General features: G+C 33.5%; 2 protein-coding genes and 1 pseudogene across 2 annotated transcripts; 2 read left to right on the forward strand and 1 right to left on the reverse strand.

The window, feature by feature from the left end:
- The first annotated feature begins 346 nt into the window (after nucleotides 1–346).
- Nucleotides 347–1,832, forward strand: LOC140990513 (AP2/ERF and B3 domain-containing transcription factor RAV1-like). Its single transcript, XM_073460240.1, has one exon. It carries the CDS (start codon nucleotides 463–465, stop codon nucleotides 1,552–1,554), a length of 1,092 nt encoding a protein of 363 aa, XP_073316341.1. The 5' UTR covers nucleotides 347–462; the 3' UTR covers nucleotides 1,555–1,832.
- A 4,515-nt stretch (nucleotides 1,833–6,347) lies between these two features.
- On the forward strand, nucleotides 6,348–7,313 carry LOC140990189 (putative pentatricopeptide repeat-containing protein At2g02150; annotated as a pseudogene).
- Nucleotides 7,314–10,161: 2,848 nt separating this feature from the next.
- Nucleotides 10,162–11,664, reverse strand: LOC140989590 (uncharacterized). Its single transcript, XM_073458860.1, has one exon. It carries the CDS (start codon nucleotides 11,600–11,602, stop codon nucleotides 10,580–10,582), a length of 1,023 nt encoding a protein of 340 aa, XP_073314961.1. The 5' UTR covers nucleotides 11,603–11,664; the 3' UTR covers nucleotides 10,162–10,579.
- Nucleotides 11,665–21,771: the final 10,107 nt, after the last annotated feature.

Genomic DNA, 21,771 nt, shown 5'->3' on the forward strand with positions numbered 1-21,771 from the left:
ACAACATACGCATACACATCTTCTACTAACTATTATTGTATATAATATGATTATTATTCACCTCCATACCATAAATAAAATTTTATAAAATCTAAAAATATAATAATAAATGTGGATTATCACCCATCAATCCTTGCCATCATATTTCAGGATCCCCCAATCTTCCAAGTTCCTTCCTTGGGTTGACCCACCTCACCCACATCTTATTTTATCTCTCCAAAATAGAAAATACTATAATATAAAATTTTCGAGATTAATTAATATGCATGATATATGATATGAAACTACTTTATAATATCATATTTTATATATATATATACGAATTTAGGGCACCTTCTATTTCTATATATTCACACCTCTTCCCAACAAAAACATAAATCACTTGTCTCTCTTTTTATCTTTCTGCCCAAAAGCATAGTTTATCTCAATTTCCCTTACCATTTTTTTTCTACAAAACATAAAATGGATGGAAGCTCTCTTGATGATCAAAGCATAACAAGTGATTCCGCGTCAACCACGCCGCCGCTACCGCCCTCCTCCGCCTCACCGGAGACTTTGACCAAGTCTCCCGCGTCTCTCTGCCGCGTTGGCAGCGGATCTAGCGTTGTTATCGACCCTGAAAACGGCATCGAAGCGGAGTCGAGGAAGCTCCCTTCATCAAGATTCAAAGGCGTTGTCCCTCAACCTAATGGAAGGTGGGGTGCTCAAATCTACGAGAAGCATCAGAGGGTTTGGCTAGGCACTTTCAATGAAGAGGAAGAGGCTGCCAGAGCTTACGACACGGCGGCGCAGCGGTTCCGCGGCCGTGATGCTGTAACGAATTTCAAGCCATTGTCGGAGAGTGAAGAAGACGAGGTGGAAACAGCTTTCTTGAACTCTCATTCGAAAGCTGAGATTGTGGACATGCTCAGAAAACACACGTACAATGATGAACTGGAACAAGGCCGGAAAATATACGTAGGCGGGACGAGAGCCGTGACCAATGGGATCTTCAGCTTCACCTGCGGCGGCGGGAGGGTGGCGAAGTCCCGCGACCAGCTGTTCGAAAAGGCAGTGACACCTAGCGACGTAGGTAAACTCAACAGGCTTGTTATACCTAAACAGCACGCCGAAAAACACTTCCCTTTACAAAATGGCAACAATTCAAAAGGAGTTCTGTTGAATTTCGAAGACATGGGAGGCAAAGTGTGGAGGTTCCGCTATTCCTACTGGAATAGCAGCCAAAGCTACGTGTTGACCAAGGGCTGGAGCAGATTTGTGAAGGAGAAGAATCTTCGGGCCGGTGACATTGTTAGCTTTCAACGATCCACCGGCCCCGATAAGCAGCTTTATATAGATTGGTCATCTCGAAGGAACACATTAAATCCAAAAGTCGACGAAGCATCAGGCCGGGATCAGCCAATTCAGAATATTAGGTTGTTTGGAGTGAACATATTTGAAACACCAAGTAAGAATAATGCTGCAGCTGCAGCCATTGATTATGTAAGGATTAGAGAAATGGAGCTTGTCGGGTTACAATGTATGAAGAAACAAAAGGTTATTGATGCTTTGTAACAATTAATTGTTTAGTTTTTAATTAGTCGATTGAGTGTGTACTTTTTGGTTCTTTTAATTTAATTCATTGGGAGAGAAGGGTGGAAATGGTGGAGCAGCTAGATGGCATCGTTGCAAGTTGCAGAAAAGTTCCAGTTGTAAAGACGAAAAGGAAAGCTACTTAGGGCTCAAGATAATTTAGGTGTAGAATTTTCAAACACAAGAAATTGTCATATTTTCCTTTCAAGTTTTTAAAATGATATATATGATGATTATATTATAACTTTTTCTTTGAGAAATATTTTTTTATTTACTGATCCAATATATGACTAAATATTGTTTAGTTAACAAATAATTTATAAGACCGAGTGCTTATCATTTTATTAAAAACTATAATTTACAGCATCTCAAATATCACGCACCCCAATATAATTCTTTGGTTACTTGCTATTCTTATCCGGTGTCTGATGTAACATTTTCTACTATATTTTTGTTACAATAATTTCGGGGGGGTTTTTATTGGTGTGGCGGTTTCTTTAATTATGTTGAATTCAACATGTGACAATCAATGGTTAATTTTGAGCTGACACTTATTAGAAAGATCGACTTGTATCAAGTACATCTAATATTTGGATACAAGTTATCCAATCTATGCAATTTCTGAATGCCTATGCTTAATGCATGACCTTCCTTCAAGTTTCTATATTTTTCAGAACACAAATTACATTAATTTATTAGCTTAATTCAATTTTGTCCCATTATTAGAGGACTTACGTTTCCTAGCGCAGGTTTTCTTGAATTAAATATAAGGGAGCTAGAATCCCAATGGATGTATATTTATATTTTTTAATTTGAATTAACACGATGTTTCATGCTTATGAAGTACACTATTTTAATATCAGCCAACTACTTGCAATATAATGTCAACATAATTTANAAAATTGAATTATCCCCTCAATTTGACTAAGCTATATATACTCCCTGTGCAATTTTTCACATGGGATAGGGTTGACCCCACCGTATACTCGTGGGATCTAAGATATTATTTGGAGTATAACATACATCTATTTTAATTTAATCACTTCATCAAAAGTTAGTGGTGTTAGCGAGTCAAATTACTCATAAATAATTCAATCAAAACTCGAGTTGAGCTCGCGCTTGAGCTCGATCGAGTTCCACCAAACACCATTTAAACATAAAATTATCCTATAAAGATTTTAGATCTTTTTGAGCACGAGCTCAAGTTGTCTCATGTGTACACTGTCCAAGACTATTCACAATCATTAAAATATTCAAGACATATTTATATAGATTTGTTTATTTGATAAAATTTATAGATGAATATAAAGCGAGAAATAAATTAAGCAAAGAAATGAAAATCAAGAAAAATATTTTGATGATGGTATGTATATTGTTTTAAAATTCGATTTACATTATATATTTCGAAGAATACTATTTAGTAGTGAATTTATAAATTTAAAACAAAAGACAAAAATATTATTCTCTCTGTTTATTAATTATAGAAAAATGTATTCTTTCATATATGTTCATGAAAGGCATTTTAGGCGATTCATTTGCAGTGGCCAACAATTATCTAACAGTCGTTGTCTTAGGGTCCGTTTACATGGATAGATGAGATCGAATTTCATTTAAAAAAAAAACCGTGTAATTATTAAAATGTTTGAGATAAATGTGGAATAGTAATATTAAATGATAATTAATAATTAATGAATGTAAATAAAATTCATATGTTAAGATTAATACTGTAATTTTGTATGCAATTATTTGATTGATGCATGATAAATAATTAATGTATGAATAAATTATAATTACAACTAAACATTTGGTTTTATGGGATAAATTTTTTGGACTGACTCTCATGTGAGACCGTCTCACAGATCCTAATCTGTGAGACGGGTCAACCCTATCCATATTCACAACAAAAAGTAATACTCTTAGCATAAAAAGTAATACTTTTTTATGGATGACCCAAATAAAAAATCCGTCTCACACAAGTTTTTGCCAATTTTTTGATATATTGACGGTATGAGTTATTTATTTAACATATTATGTATTTGTTATTTTTTACTAATACAACCATCATTTTGAGCTTTTTTTTTTTTTTAAAAAATTATTAATGAAACAGTAAATAATATTTTTTTTAAAAAATAAAATCGAAATTATAAAAATGAAAGCGTCGACAAACGCGTGGCTTAATTTCTGCCATTAATTTCTTCCATGCAAATAATAAATATAAAATTATGNAAAGAAATAAAACAAAAAAAAAAAAAAAAAAAAAAAAAAACATTTTTACAGTATTTGGATCAACATTTTTTTTCTACGATGAAAATCGATACAAAACATTGAAAATATGATACTAATATATAATTACGAAATATTTCAGATATGATATTAATAGTATATAATTACGAAATATTTCAGATATGATATTAATATATGATTTTTGAGTACTCAAAAATATATAACAAGTATTGATATTAATGAACCATGTCCTTTCTTCGATGAAAATCGGTACAAAATATTAAAAATGTGTTATTAATATATTATATTTGAGTACCAAATGTTTCAAATATAATATTATTATACGATTTTTGAGTGTAAAAAATGTATCACAATTATTGTTGTTTTTCCTCTGATGAAAATCGGTACAAAACATTGAAAATGTGGTATTAATATATGATATTTGAGTATCATCTCTTTCATATCTGATATTAACATATGATATTTGAGTATACAAACAAGTGTAGGAACATACATTTGTATTTGAATTCAAGGATTTAAAAGCAAGTCTCTGGGTTTTTTTCTCTTTTATTAATTTGTTTATTTTCTTCCAATATTTCAACGTAATCTATCGATGGGGGCTTTACAACTGCAGTACGATTTTCCTAATTTTTTTTTAATTGAAGAAATAATTAAAATGTGACCAACATAATTAATAGGTGGGAACAGAGATGTTGATTTAATAATAATAATAATTTATGTTTAATAAACCTTTAACTATGTATTGTGCCATATTTTTTTTAAAACTCTATAATCAAAGTATTAGGACATGTATATCCGATAGTCACATATTTACTTTTTTGCTGCACAAGAATAAATAAAGGGAATCATATGCTTGGAACTTGTTTCATGTGAATATGGCTAAGTTCTAATGGGGTTGTTTTGTGATGGATTTTTCTTCGTGTTTTTTATACACATCGATCACCCTTTTCTCTTCCTAAAACAACAAAGGGTAGATTTCTTATGAGTTATAAGCTGATTTACAAATTTATATTCGTGAGATTATGAATCGATATGATCAATATGTCTATTCAAAAAAAAAATAATGTTTTTGATATAAAAATTAATGTATTTCTATTAGTTGGGTTGGGTTGGATATTTGTTTCACAAAATTAACGCGTAAGACGGTCTCATACAAATATTTACGACTTCTCTTTATGAACATTTCTTTTTCAAAAATATTTTTCACTTGAATGGTTACAATAACCTTGTCAAATTTACTAATTAATCTTCAAATATATATATGTATAAACTACAGAGATACCAAATGAATGTAAAGGTTTGCATGGATCAAGAGAATGTAAGGTATTAATTAAGAATTATGGATATTTAAATATGTTTTATTGACGAATATTTAGATTACAGTAACGATATAATTATATTTTACATCATAATTAATATTGATAGAAATTTAAATTTTCAGTTTTTACATTTTGAAATGTTTGCATTACTCAATTGTTATTACTTATAATCTTCCTTATAAAGTTCACGTCGCCTAAATCTATCTATATGATTAATTAAAATTAAACATATAAAATAACTAATTTTTGGTATATTCTAAAATTATATTTTTTATTTCCAAAAAGCTAAATCGTCGTATAGTTTATCTTTGTCGTTTCAACTTCAAAAAATTGGTAACTTTTATTTTAAAAATAAGAAAAACTGACTACCTTATCGATTTTTCTACGGCCAACACACCTCCTGCAAAACCATGAGTTGGGGTTAAATTCCTTACGATTTTTCAAGAAAATAATAAAGTGTTTCTTCAGCTACAGAAATATATAGCACATAAGGTCATCTCCAAAGCTGCACCAAAACAGTTTTGATTGCTCCAATGAGAGCTGCGCTATTTAACCAAAATAGTGCAGCCCTTTACTCCTGCACCAAATTCGGCGCAGGAGGAGACCCCTCGCCAATTTGGCGCAAGGGTTTTCTATTTTTTTATTTTTTTATTATAAATATTTATATTTAAAATTATAAATATTATTTATAATTNATATTATTATTTAATTTATTATTAATAAAGCATTATTCATAATTAAAAATATATTAAATAAAATATAATAATTAATATATATAAAATAAAAGGAATATTTCGAGAATATTTTTTTTGGTGTACGATTTGAAGTAAATGGGTTGGAGATGAATGTTATATTTGTTGCAGAAATCGCACTATTTTAGTGTAAAATTTGCATTAAAATAGATTTTGTGGTTGGAGATGACCTAATTACGATCCAACTTCTCTGTAACAAAAAGTTAGTTTTCTGTGTCCAAGTTCTAATCTTAACATGATATCAGAGCTCAGTTCCATCGTTATGTGTTGGACTGTTCATATAGTTAGGTCACCCATTCTGTCTTGAGTCATTTGTAAACTTCACGCTTTAGATGTTCATTTCTTGACGTGATAGGTTAGTTAGTCGTCTAACATCGGTTGAATTTTTTGAACTAACTTTTAAGATTTGAGTTTGATCCAAAGTCCAATCTAAACAGTTTCAAATCGGACTCATGTATCCTTGCTGTTGGTCTAGCCATGTTTTTTCTGTTCCGCAGGATCACAAGATGTCGCTATGATGCTGCTTGTAGAACATCTGTACAGATTTCTTCATATTACGTGTTTTCAGGGAAAGTATTCATTTGGGCAACTCATTTTTTCTTTGTTTGTGGATACCCCTTTTCTACAACTCCAGATTTTAGTATATTTGATGGACTGTTCGATAGAGGAACGATAAAGAAAATTGTGAGTGAAGGGAGATGGGATGATTGTAGGTCACTAGCTTGGATTCTTTGAGTCAGCTTTAGCTCCCAATTGGGTGTCGAAAATCTTGGTTGAACTGAAGCAAGATCCTTTATTAGCTTTGAAATGGTTCAAGTGGGCTCAATCACAAAATGGGTTTTTGCTTACGGTGGGGAATTACTGTGTAGCTGCTCGCATTTTGTTCTGTTCGAGAATGTACCATATATAATGCCCACGATATTCTTATACAACTGGTTAGAGTACTGAAGAAACTTGGTGAAAATGGTATCAAACAATCTCCTTGCAGTAGTATATTGGATGTTTTGTGGTTGACAAGGAACGCCTGCAGACCAGGCTATGGGGTGTTTGATGCGCTATTTAGTGTACTTGTTGAGTTGGGATTGCTAGAGGAAGCTAGGGAGTGTTTCTTGAGGATGAGAAACTTCAGAATTGTGCCGAAAGCGAGGTCTTGTAATATTCTTTTGCATAAGTGTTCAAAGGTGACAGATGGAGTTTTGGTGAAGAAGTTTTTTACTGATATGGACTTGGGGCTGGAATAGCACAATCCTTCTATACCTATAACTTAGTTATCGGTTATTTTTGTAAAGAAGGGAACTTGCTACCTGCAAAAAGCTTGTTTGACAAAATGAAGGTCATGGATATTTTTCCTGATGTTGTCACTTACAACTCTTACATATAAGCTCATGGAAAACTCGGCGAGCTGGATCATATGATTAGTTTTTGATAGTTTAAATAAGAAAGAATAAATATATGAAATATAATCTTTGCACAAAAGTATGAAAAATGTTAGAAGATATATTGGAAAAGAAAGCTGAGAACTTCAATTTTATTCAACGGAAGCTTTACAATTTATAGACTAATAAATAACCAACAAACTAACAATTTGCCTATAATTTAGGAACTGACAATTGACTTATTAAACTTGACTAACAAACAAGAAGACACAAAGAATAACAGTAAACTTGATATAACAAACATGAGGTCGCAGCCTTGATGCAAATAACCAACACTCCTCCTTCTGCAAACTCCAAGTCTTTGTGTAAGAAACTCAAATTTGTTTGCTGGAAGAGGTTTTGTGAATATGTCAGCAAGTTAATCTTCAGATTTGCAATAAATCAAGCCCACTTCTCCTTTTTTTTTGCACTTCTCTTAAAAAGAACAACTTGATCTTAAAATGTTTGGTTTTTCCATGAAAAACTGGATTATGTGATATTGATATTGCGGCTTGGTTGTGAACAAATACCTCTGTAACTTTTAATTGCTTCAAGTGTAAGTCACATAACAACTTTCTCAACCACATTGCTTGGTTTACTGTTGCTGTAGCAGCAACAAATTCTGCCTCTGCACTGGATTGTGCCTTATTTTCTTGCTTCTTGGAACACCAAGAAAACACACCAGATCCTATATTAAGAAAAAAAAATACCCAATTGTACTCTTCATATCATCTTTGGATTCACCACAATCACTATCAGAAAATCCTGTCAACTTGAAGTTTTGACACTTCTTGAATTTTACACCATGGTCAACAGTCCCTTTGATATATCTAATGACTTTTTTTGCTGCTCGAAGGTGCATTTCATTATCACAATGCATAAAACGAGAGAGAATGCTTACAGCAAAGAGAATATCTGGCCTAGTAGCAGTTAGGTACATCAAACATCCAACCATACTTCTGAAATAGTTTTCTTCAACTTTGTCTGAACCATCTTCCTTGCTTAAGCTTTCTTTTTGATTCATTGGTGTAGCCATTTCTTTGCATTCCTCCATATGAAACTTTTTAAGTATTTCCTTAGCATATTTTCTCTGACAGATGAAAACTTCTCCATCAGCTTGTTTGATTTTCATGCCAAGAAAATATGTCATTAGCCCAAGATCTGTCATGTCAAAGACCATCATCATATCTTGCTTGAATCCATCAATAAGCTTGGCATTGCTACCTGTCACCAACAAATCATCCACATACAAAGACTCAATAAGAAAATCATTATTTTGTTTCTTAAAATATAGGGTGACTTCCGATAGACTTTTTTCAAAACCCAAGCTCAATAAATGATCATCTATATGACTATACCAAGCTCGTGGAGCTTGTTTAAGCCGTAGAGTGCCTTTTTTAGTAGGCACACTTTGTCTTCATGGCCTTCTTCAATGAATCCTTCTGGTTGCTCAACAAAGATCTCCTCATGAAGTAGACCATTTAGGAAGGCTGATTTTACATCTAGCTGGAATATTTTCCACCTATTTTGAGCTGCTATAGCTAGGACCAACCGTATAGTGTCTAATCTGGCAACCAGGGCAAATATGTCGGAGTAATCGACTCCAAAAATTTGAGCATATCCCTTGGCAACCAACCTAGCTTGGTGCTTATTGATAGACCCATCAGCATTGAACTTGGTCCTAAACACCCATTTTATTCCAATTATTTTTCTATCCTTTGGCCTATCAACTAGCACCCAAGTCTTGTTCTTTTTTTACCATTGACAGCTCCTCTTCCATTGCCTTTTTCCACTTTTGGTCTTTAATGGCTTCTTCATAACATGCAGGTTCACAAATGGCTACATTGCATCTTTGATAAATATCATGAAGTGATCTTGTTCCACGGATTGGTGGATCATCTTCCGTTTCCGCTTCAATTTCTAAAGTTTGGATTGGCAAACTTGGTTTTATCTTGCTTGTAGATGCGTCTTTTGTTTGTTCCCAGTTCCACTTATCTTCCTCAAGGAAGAACACATCTCTATTAACAATTAACTTCCCTGTTTGAGGTTGATACACCTTGTAGGCTTTAGAGGCAGAACTATAACCCACAAAGATGCCTGGTTCGGACCTTTTGTCTAGTTTATCCCGCTTGACCTGTGGAACGTGAGAGAAACAAATACAACCAAATACTCTTAGGAATTTGAGTGAAGGTTTATAACCATACCATGCCTCAAATGAAGTTTTATCCTTCAAAGCCTTGGAGGGCAATCTGTTTTGCAAAAAAACTGCTGTACATGCTGCTTCAGCCCAAAAATTTTTGGGTAACTCCTTCTCATGAAGCATACATCTGGTCATCTCCATTATATATTGGTTTCGCCTTTCACTAACTCCATTTTGTTGCGGAGTATATGGAGCAGTTAATTGGTGTTCTATGCCGGCTTTCTCGCAGAACAAATTGAATTCCTGTGAAGTGTATTCTTTTCCATTATCAGATCTTACTGTCTGAATCCTACAGCCACTCTGATTCTCCACAATTTTCTTGAATTTCCAAAATACTCCAGCAACTTCTGATTTGAATTTTAAGAAGAAAAGAATTTTAAGAAGAAAAGCCAGCAAAATCTTGTAAAATCATCTATAAAACTGATGTAATACCGACTACCTGCTAATGATGGTGTTCTTTGAGGGCCGAATACATCTGTGTGAATAAGTTGAAGCTTTTGAGTGGCCTTCCAAGTTGACTTTGGGAATGGTATTCTTCTGTGTTTACCATATTGACAAGTATAACAGTTTAGCAAGTGATCTCCAAAGTTTGGTAAGCCAATTGTCATCTTTTTTGCTTGCATGAGCTGCATCTTTTCCAAAGCACAATGGCCTGACAAGTATAACAGTTTAGCAAGTGATCTCCAAAGTTTGGTAAGCCAATTGTCAGCTTTTTTGCTTGCATGAGCTGCAACTTTTCCAAAAGACAATGACCGAGCCTCTTGTGCCATATTGCAATGTTGCTGATTTCAGTAGAATAAGCAACAAGTTCTTTTTTCATGAGATCAAAAGAAAAACTATTACCCTTCTTTATAACCTTGAGAGTTTCTAGACTCATGGCATCAAGAATGCGACAAAAACCATCTTCAAAGATTACTTTAAAGCCTTTTCCCAATAATTGACCAACACTTGGCAAATTCTGGTTAATTTCTGGCACATAAAGAACATCAAAGATTTTCTTTGTACCTGCAGCACTTGTTATGACAATTGTTCTTTTTCCTTTGACAGAAATGTAATCAACCATCTCCAATTTTTACCTTAATGACTCATGTGGTTGGTGCATCCGCTGTCAATCAACCATCTTTCAGATGAGCTAATGCTTGCAAGGCAAGATGCCACAAAAAGCTGATCCTCATCCTCTTGATCTGCAACTTGGGCTTCAACTTCTTGATGATGAGCTTTTTCTTTGCATATCACTGCTTCATGCCCAAGTTGATTGCACTTGGAACACTTAGCATCAGGTCTCCTCCAGCATCTAAATGAAGGATGACTCTTCTTTCCACAATGTTGGCAAACTGGATAGGAATTTTTTTTATTTCCATTTTTTCCTTTTGGAAAAACGGATGTACTTGCTTCATTCCGTTCGAAATTTTTCTTCTTCTTTTTGTATTTGGCCAAATTTTGATGTTTGGCTGCCAAAGCTCCTTCAGATGTTGTATCCTCCCTCATTAGTCTTCTCTGCTCTTGTGCTTGCAAAGCATTCAACAATTCAGCAAGAGAAATTTTTGTCAAGTCTTTTGTATTCTCCAAGGTAGTGACAGTTGCCTCATATCTTTCAGGTACTATAACAAGAATTTTTTCAACAATTCTTGTGTCAGTAAATTCAGATCTAAGAAGTCTTACTTTGTTTGCAATATTGAGAAGCTTGTTAGAGTAATCTTTAATTGTCTTTGAGTCTTTCATTCTTTGAAGTTCAAATTCCCTGATCAAGTTTAGAACTTGCATTCCTTTAATTCTTTCATCTCCTGCATATTCTCCCTTTAGATAGTCCCAAATTGCCTTAGCTGTTTTGAGAGACATAATTCTTGTGAAAATCGTTGACGAAACCGCTGAAAATAAGCATGCTTTCGCCTTTGATTTTCTTGTCTTTTTCTCCTTTTGTGTCTTGATCTGTGCCATAGTAGGATTAGCTGGAAGAGGTTGAACTTCATAATCCTCTTCCACAGCTTCCCATAAATCCAATGCGTCCAAGTACGTTTCCATACGCACTGCCCACATTTGATAATTTTCTCCATCAAAGACAGGTGGAGCCATTGATGAAAAATGAGATTCACTTTCCATTTCAAACAATTAAATGAACTCACAGATCCCTTAAGAAGAGAGCTTTGATACCACTTTGATAGTTTAAATAAGAAAGAATAAATATATGAAATATGATCTTTGCACAAAAGCATGAAAAATGTTGGAAGATATATTGGAAAAGAAAGCAGAGAAGTTCAGTTTTATTCAACGGAAGCTTTACAATTATAGACTAATAAATAACCAACAAACTAACAATTTGCCTATAATTTAGGAACTGACAATTGACTTATTAAACTTGACTAACAAACAAGAAGACATAAAGAATAACAGTAAACTTGATACAACAAACATGAGGTGGCAGCCTTGATGCAAATAACCAACAGTTTTTACGAGGAGATGAAAGGAGCAGGTTGTAATCCATACATAATTACATATAATCACTACACCAAAAACGGCAAACGACAACGGATTTTCAACGGATAAAATCCGTTGTCGTAGCCTTCTTAAAACTGTTGTAACTGAGGGTGTTGTTGAAAGTCTGTTCAACGACAACGGTTTTTATCTGTTGTGATAGGTAAAAAAAAACCGTCGCTAAAAAATATTAGCGACGGTTTTATCCCAAACCGTCGCTAATTCAAAATTAGCGACAGTTCATTAAACCGTCGCTAGTTTAAATGAGCGACGGTTTACTTAACCGTCGCTAATTTGAAATTAGCGACATTTATCAATCAAGACCGTCGCTAATATTAGCGACGGTTATTAATCACAATTTCCGTCGCTAATTTGTTCCGAAAAATAAAAAAAATACTTTTAATAATTTAATAAATCTAAAAAAAACTTATAATCGAAATTAAAATCGTGTAAAAGAAAAAAATTTTAAGTGTTGTGAAGTAGTAAAATCGTGTAAGAGAGAAAAATTTTACGTTTTGTGTGAAATTGTATAAGAGAGAAAAAATTTTGAAGTGTCATGAAGTGGTTAGAAAAATTTTAGGTGTTGTGTGAAATTGTGTAAGAGAAAAAAATTTTAAGTGTTGCGTGAAGTGATAAAATGGTGTAAGAGAGAAAAATTTTAATTGTTGTGAAGTGGTGAGAAAAATTTTAAGTGTTGTGTGAAGTGATAAAATGGTGTAAAAGAGAAAAATTTTAAGTATTGTGAAGTGTTATGGAGGAAAATGGACCGAAAATGTGATATTTATAGACAATTTGCGACGGTTGTTGTTTAAACCGTCGCTATTGGCGACGGTAATGTTGAAACCGTCGCATTTTTTAAATTTGCAACGGTTTATATTTAAACCGTCGCTAACATTAGCGACGGTTTCAGAACATTGTCGCTAATGTTAGCGACGGGTTTTGTAAAACCGTCGCTAATTTTAAACATGCGACGGGTTTTGTTAAAACTGTTGTTGTTTGTCCGAAAACCACGCTAATCGACAACAGTTTCTTTCTTAAACCGTTGTCGATTATCCAAAAAAACACGCTAATAGACAACGGTTTGAACCGTTGTCATTGACCCTAAAAAAACGCTCAAAGACAACGGTTTTATAGAACCGTTGTAATTGAACCCAAAAACCGTTGTCTTTTACCCTCAAAAGACAACGGTTTTGGATAAAACCGTTGTTAAAACATACGACAACGGTTTTTCACAAAAACCGTTGTCGTATGTGCGTTGTTGTTTGCAGAATTTCTTGTAGTGAATACACTGATTAAATGTTTTTTGTAAATTTGAGAATAAAATTTTTTGTAGACGTGAGACGAGTTGGTCTCACACCTAATGAATATACCTATACTTCTTTAATTGATGCTAATTTTAAAGTGGGAAATATTGACAATGCATTGAAGGTTGTAAAAGAGATGTTCTGTGAAGTTAAATACTCACCTATACAGCACTGGTTGATGGCCTATGTGAAGAAGGGAAGTTAAAAGTAGCTGAAGAAGTATTTGGAGCAATGCTAGAAAATGAGGTATTCTTCTGACGCAATGGGGCATTGTGGGAAAAATGAAAGAGAACAATATCCTAGCTGATTTTATTACAGTATGGAACTCTAATCTGGGGACTTTGCAACCAGGCCAGGTTTGACGATGTGAATGTTTGTTGGATCAAATGAATAGGCGTAATATAAAGGCCAGTGATGAGATCATTGCTCCATTACAATAGAGCAGTAATCAAAGAGATTTATAATTTTTTGGCAATCTTAGAATGGATGGACTCCTTCCAATTAAATTAGTAGTACATAAATTAATCATAATATTCACATCATTCAACTTCTTAAGCTAAGAAACTGAATTATAGTGTAAAAATACATAATTCAAGTAAAATATTTGTTTAATTAATCAAGAAATTTCAAGAAGAAGGTGATATATAATTTGTTAAAATCCAAGTAAATTATCAAAATATGTCGAAACTTTGAAAAAAAAGAAAAAAAAATCAACGATAAAGAATAATTATAATAAACTGTAACATAAATAATCAAATAAAAAAACCAAAGCACAATTTTTTTGAATAAAAAAGCACAAATATTTTATTTCTACACAAATCAACAAATATCAATAAATAATATAAAAAACGGGAAATTGGCCTTCAGTCCCCAGCCGTCGTTTTTTTTTGTGTTCAGTCCCTGGGTACTTTTTTAGTACCACATTTCCACATGAAGTGTACCATATTTCCACATGAAGTGTATCACAATTTGTATGACATAGTACTACAATTTTGTGGGTAGGGAGTGAACCCAAAGAAATGTTTTGATTGAGAATTTTTCACCAACTTCCCCTATAAAAAAACATCATACCTGGCGATTATAATATGTTGTGCGATTATGGATTCAATTTTGGAATTGTGAACTGTAATTGCGAGGATTTAAAAAACGATTGTTCTTTCTTTTGACAAATGTCTAACGTTGATTTTGATTTGCAAATTTGGAGTATTGGGCTTTGTTAGGAATTATTTTGTCCGACAGATATCAATAAATAATAAAAATATCAGACCAGGAGTAAAAGTAGTAAATTTGTGTTTTGTCAGAATTAAATGTTGTGTCAGATGTTACAACATCTCAGACAACATCTTCATGCAGCGGAAACTTTTTAAAACACAAATTGACTTGAAATAAATCGATGGACAAGTTTAAATATGTACAAGTATAAATACTTGTGCGGTGCCTTATGGCAAAAATTAATCACTAGAAAACCAAATCGTTTACAAAAAAAACCTATCACTAGTGATTTTCACGAAAATCAATTTCCTCAACACTTTGAGAAAATAAAGCTTTCTAAAAACAAATAACCAGAATAAAAACTAAAACAAGAAAGCTAAAAACGTGATGCCAAAAAGGGAATCCACGAAAACAGTCTTCAGCCAACTTCTTCACAGATGTTGTCTGCAGATGTTCCCAACATTCACAGCAACACGTTATTCCCACTCTTCAAAAACAGCACGTCTCTTGAATAGGATTTTCTCTGAAATTATGAACGTGCACAAGTGTGTGAATTATTGACCGAGGAAGAGAGCACCACGAAAATCTTCTCACAAAAAAACTCTCCACGAAAAATAATTCTTCTCTCTCTGTTAAGCTCCCACGTACTTCCCCTCACAAAAACTCCCAAGCACACCCAACAATGTCCTTGTCTCTCTTATTTATAGACTCCATCTCTCCTAGAGTTTATCCCCACAAGGAAACCTATTCAACAAGGAAAGTAAGAGTTTAATTAGAAATAAACTCTTTTAAATATTGATACCAAATCACAATAATATCTTATTATCAAGAATAAAATCATAGCATATTTATCTCATTAATTAGAAAGGCAAGATCTCATTAAATATCATATTATCTAGAAACTTAAAACATATTTAATTATTCAAAATCATATCATGATATTATTTACATAATTATCTCATTATCTAGAAAGGCAAAATATTATATGCAATCAAATCAACAAGAAAATACAACAAATTAAATTAAGAAATTATTAAGAAAATATATTTCTCTTCAATCTCACCTTTTTTGCCTTTCTGGAAAAAATGAGATCAAACTCAATTTCTCAGTTAAACTCCAATTAACTCCCCCTTAATATGAGAATTTTTCTCCCCCTGAATAAAAACAAGTTAGTACGGGTGTTGTTCGTTGTGTTGGCAACACTTGAGACAACGCATGCAAAAATCATTAACAGTTCATTAAAAAGGATTACATAAGGGAAAACAGAAACATCAGGGAACCTAACAGATCAGAACATTATCAACATCAACATCAGCTTAAGTTTGATTTTGAGTCACATCTTCTCCCCTTTTTTGTCCAGAATGGACAACCAAGTTCTCGTACTAGACCAGATCAGCTTTGCTCCGTAATCACTTTCCAAAATTACTGAGATAATTGCGTCCAAAATCATTTCAAAATAATTTCCAGAATTGAAACCCACATCGATTTAACACCACTGAAACATTAAAAATCACAAATATTGGATTTCTAGTCAAATCTTGAATTTAACCGAATTTTCTTTGTTGAAATACTCAATCCCTTTTGGCTCAACAATATTCACAATGAAGTTTATATGCATGTCCTAATTATGCCTAATAACAGAATGAAAAAAAAAATAGAAACATGAAAATAAATATGAAATATGTTTACAGATGAAGTGTTTTCGTAAATGTTGACAACATCTCCTTACAACACGTCCAATTCCAAACATTTATTTTAATTTTTCTGCACACTTAGAGACTTATTAAATTTCTGACCATAGAAGTGGTAGCTCCCACACTAGAAGAACGGTCTTCTTTAGGACTCCTCTAGGTAGCTTTTTCCAATTTCTTCTATTTTGAATTCTGTATTAAATTCAGAAGAGGTAGCTCCCACACTAAAAGCACAGTCTTCATTGGACTCTTTTAGGTAGCTTTTTCCCATATTTTCTTCTGATACAGAGCATATTCATAATTTATTTTTCTTTTTACTCAATCTTTTCAAGTCACTTTTCGTATGGGAAAATTTCATGGAGTACATGATCATCCTTCAACTACTTTGTGATTTAATCAGATTATTAATCATATCCAAGTGTGTTAAGTTTAGATAGAACATGAAATTGTAAGTGCACCAGAAGATTATGCAACATTGTGAAAACATATCATATAACAGTATGCATGCAAATGCAGTATGCCTAAGTCCTAGAAATGCACATGCATATGGGGTGTTGTCTGAGATGTTGTAACATCCGAGACAACATCCATGAATGATCAGATTGCACACATGCTGAGAGATTTCCTAAGATTGGAGAATCCCTCAAAGTCTAATGTTTTAGTGAATATGTCTGCCAATTGGTTATTTGTACCAACAAATTCCATTCGAATCAACTCCTTTTCTACTAGATCTCTAATAAAGTGATGTTGAATGTCAATGTGTTTTGTTCGAGAGTGTTGTACATAATTTTTCGAAATATCAATTGCACTCGAATTATCACAGTACACAAGTAGGGTTTCACTCTTAAGTCCATAGTCTTTTATCATTTGGTTCATCCATAAAAGTTGAGTACAACAACTTCCAGCCGCCACATATTCAGATTCAGCAGTTGAAAGTGATACACAATTCTGTTTCCTACTATTCCATGAGATCAAATTATTGCCAAGATAAAAGCAATCTCCAAAGATTTCCACTCCCATAGGACCTATTAAGTCCATGTGAAGTAAATCCACACAGCGTGTTGTCCCAGATGATGGCAACATTGGATATGACACGCGAGTCTGCTTTCCTTTTTGACAGTCTCCGCACACATATGGAATAACAGAAGAGAGATTAGGCATACCTCGTACTGCATCGTACTTACTCAAGTTCTTTAAAGTTTTAAAGTTTGCATGGCCGAGTTTTTTATGCCAAAGGTCAAGTTCGGTGATTTGCGCATGTTTGCATGACAGTTCTTCACCTATTTGGTAGCAATTGTCCGACGACCTTGTACCTGTCATAATGCACATGTTAGTTTCATCAAAAATTTCTCAAGTATATTTATCAAACTTGACAAGCAAATTATCATCACACAATTGGCTTATGCTTAAAAGATTTGAATTTAATCCTTCAACATGAAGCACATTGTGGAGCTTTGGTAGTCCTTCAACATTCAATGTTCCCTTTCCAACAATCTTTCCTTTAGCTCCCCCTCCATAGGTTACTCTACCACAATTTTGTTCAACATAATCGATAAGATGTTCTCTTGAACCTGTCATGTGGCGTAAGCTTCCACTATCAAAGTACCAATGACCTGCAGTGTTAGTTTTTAACGAAGTATAGACAACTTTACAGTGAGTTTTTACCTTTGGGGACCCAAATTTGTCTTACTGTAGGTCGATGGTGGGAGGTGTTGCGGGAAGTGTTGGACAACATTTGGGGCAACATCTGGCCCGACTTTCGATTCAAGCAGTCATCCCTGAGTTTAGAACAGTAGGGCCTGATATGTCCAGGCTTAAAACAGTAATGACATACATACCTGCGTTTTCTCTTCGTAGGGATAGGTGCAGCAGGTTGTCTTTTCGGTGGAGAGATTTTGATTAGTGACTTGGATTGTGGTTGTGGAGATGTATCAGCCTTTCCATTCACAAAAACAGTCGACTTGGAAGATTCACCAATTTCAAACACACTGTCTTTGAAGCCTAAGCCTTTCTTGTCATATCTTCCCATCAAAAGTATGGACTCAAGCTTGGATGTGCTCGTATTGAACATTGATAAAGTTTCAGTTGCCTTTTGAAGCTCTTCTTTGGTCTTACCCAGTTCTAAGTCTTTTTTGCTCAAGATTACTTCAAGTTTGGCAACCACAACTTTTAGATCAGTGTTCTCCTTCATGAGACTTGAGTTCAACTTGTTTATTTTGGTCCAATCTTCAAACAACTCTTCATAAAGCTTTTGTACACTCTCAAGAGTGATTTCTTCATCATCAGCTTCCAAATCATCATCCGCACTTGATTTTCCCGAGGCTGTGGATTTTAAACAAATTGATTTTTCGCAGATGTTGCGGCCAGGTGTGGCAACACCTAGGGCAACACCTAAACGATTCACTTGCAGCCATCATTTGTCTTTCAACAGTGTAGTAAAGGAGGTGGCCATTTAAATCGTTCTGTGTAAAAAACAAAAAACCATAATCAGTACTTAGTATATCAAGAGTAGGCTCTGATACCACTTGTTATGAATTATTTTGTCTGACAGATATCAATAAATAATAAAAATATCAGACGAGGAGTAAAAGTAGTAAATTTGTGTTTTATCAGAATTAAATGTTGTGCCAGATGTTACAACATCTCGGACAACATCTTCATGCAGCGAAAACTTTTTATAACACAAATTGACTTGAAATAAATCGATGGACAAGTTTAAATATGCACAAGTATAAATACTTGTGCGGTGCCTTATGGCAAAATTAATCACTAGAAAACCAAATCGTTTACAAAAAAAACCTATCACTAGTGATTTTCACGAAAATCAATTTCCTCAACACTTTGATAAAATAAAGCTTTCTAAAAACAAATAACCAGAATAAAAACTAAAACAAGAAAGCTAAAAACGTGATGCCAAAAAGAGAATCCACAAAAACGGTCTTCAGCCAACTTCTTCACAGATATTGTCTGCAGATGTTCCCAACATTCACAACAACACGTTATTCCCACTCTTCAAATACAGCACGTCTCTTGAATAGGATTTTCTCTGAAATTATGAACGTGCACAAGTGTGTGAATTATTGACCGAGGAAGAGAGCACCACGAAAATCTTCTCACAAAAAAACTCTCCACGAAAAATAATTCTTCTCTCTCTTTTAAGCTCTCACGTACTTCCCCTCACAAAAACTCCCAAGCACACCCAACAATGTCCTTGTCTCTCTTATTTATAGACTCCATCTCTCCTAGAGTTTATCCCCACAAGGAAACCTATTCAACAAGGAAAGTAAGAGTTTAATTAGAAATAAACTCTTTTAAATATTGATACCAAATCACAATAATATCTTATTATCAAGAATAAAATCATAGCATATTTATCTCATTAATTAGAAAGGCAAGATCTCATTAAATATCATATTATCTAGAAAGTTAAAACATATTTAATTATTCAAAATCATATCATGATATTATTTGCATAATTATCTCATTAGCTGGAAAGACAAAATATTATATGCAATCAAATCAACAAGGAAATACAATAAATTAAATTAACAAATTATTAGGAAAATATATTTCACTTCAGGCTTTTTTTTAATAATGCTAAAGGTACAACCAATATATCGTTACATCGATATTTACAACCATTATATCGCGGGATTTTACTGTAATATCGCGAGATTTCGTATTCCATATATAGTGAAATTTTGACAAATTGAATTATTGTATTGAATTTTTTGTACAAACTGATATACAAATATGGATGTACATGTAACATTAATCTTTTTTTTGCTCTTCTTTCATTTTCATTAAAAAAAAATCTGTTATTTTATAGTTGACCTAACAAAAACTGATGGATTATACATATATTTAGGGCTAGACCCAAAAAACTAGTGGGCTACAACACACCTTTGCTCCTAATACGGTGCCCGAAACGAGGAAAGAAAAAATAAATTTGCGAGGATATTTTCCGGGACAAAAAGGAAGAAAGAATTTTTTGGATTCCAATTAGACCTGGTCACGTTTCGAGTTTGACCTGGACCCAGTTGAGTTTGACCTAGAACCGTGACCGTACCTACCTTAGACATGCCGGTTACGGTTTTCGGGTTAAAAACTCGTCAACACAGTGGTCGGCTATTTAATTTTTTTTTAAAAAAAAAGTCGCGCGGCCATGATCAACTGATTAAGTGGTCATTGGAGATTAAGGACCACGATCAAGTGGTCGTTGATCGACCCGGCTGGTCGACTGTTTATTGTTATTATTTTTAAAAAAAATTAATTTAACGTCCACATTTTTTTGTATGTCGATGACATGGTCATTGTTTACGATTGACTTTTCAGGTCGACCGTCAGAATTTGTTTTCCCAAATTTTTTCTGTAAATACCCTCCCACCCCTTATTTTTTCCACTCAATTCTCAATCTCTCATTTTGAATTCTTTCTTAATTTTCAAAATGTCAAGTTTCGATTCTTGATTTATTGTCAATTTGTAACAACGCAATTATAATAAAAGTATAATTACTATTAATAATAGTTTTAAATAATATAATAATAATAATAATTATAACAATAATAATAATAATAAAATATATATAGATTGATTATCCTAAAGGTCATAAGTGAGATGTGTTAATTATCTTAGACACTTGATATCATGTCCTCATTTACTTTTGCCTATAAATACCATCATGCCATTGGAAAAGATGATAAAATTCGTGTAAAAATTCAGTAGAAAAGAGAGGAAAAAATGGGTGAGAAAATGCCAAGAAATTAGCAAAATCCTTGACAATTAGTAAACCTTGTCAAAAAATTCTGGAAAATTTTCCTAAACTTCCTATCACACCCAGAAACAAGTTGGTGCAGGAGGTTTAGCAAAAAGTTTCCCAGATTACTTCAAAAGAATAAAAAACCGTGAGAATCTATAAAGGTATATATCCAGAAATAACCTTTTTATATTGCATGTTCATGCACTTGAAACTCTTGCTTAACGTTTTATTTAGGTTTCGGGTATAACATAAATATTGTTCTTTGTGTTGAGTAGAATCCACGCATGTCGGTAAAATGATCGGAAAGTCAATGGAAGCGATTACTTTCCTGTAGCAAATTTGCTAGCCATCCAGTTTTAAAATTCAAATCATAGGAAAATTATGTTGCTTTTTTTGGAAAACTTTGTACACAAAAGTTGTAGATCTTGATGAAGGGAGTCTGCCAAGAAAATATCGGCCACGCGTGGCGGCGGCTGTGTGACGTCGGAACCGCTGTCACGCGCCGCCCCTGTGACCGTAATTTTCATGTTCGAAGGTTTCTACGCTTTTTCTAGACTATAATTTCCAATGTCAAAGCTTTCGTACTGGTCTATGAATTTCTATGAATTTTTGTAGGAAATCAAAATCAATTTCTAAAAAATATTGGGATTGTTAACTTCAATTTTGATGCTTCTGAATTTCAATTTGAAGATGATGTTCATCATTGGTAGATAGTTATAGACCATCAATGGCGATGAAACCGGATGCCTAGAACATGGGCCAACTTCACCTGTGAATTCAAGAATAAGTATATCACTCAAGTAACACTCAATACTCAAGAACGAGAATTCA

This window comes from Primulina huaijiensis, chromosome 12 (assembly GCF_012295235.1).
Source record: "Primulina huaijiensis isolate GDHJ02 chromosome 12, ASM1229523v2, whole genome shotgun sequence".
Classification (NCBI taxonomy): Eukaryota; Viridiplantae; Streptophyta; class Magnoliopsida; order Lamiales; family Gesneriaceae; genus Primulina; species Primulina huaijiensis.

Excerpts from the sequence above, each read along its gene's own strand:
- LOC140990513 (XM_073460240.1), top strand. The coding sequence starts at position 463 with ATGGATGGAAGCTCTCTTGATGATCAAAGCATAACAAGTGATTCCGCG.
- LOC140989590 (XM_073458860.1), bottom strand. The coding sequence starts at position 11,602 with ATGGAAAGTGAATCTCATTTTTCATCAATGGCTCCACCTGTCTTTGAT.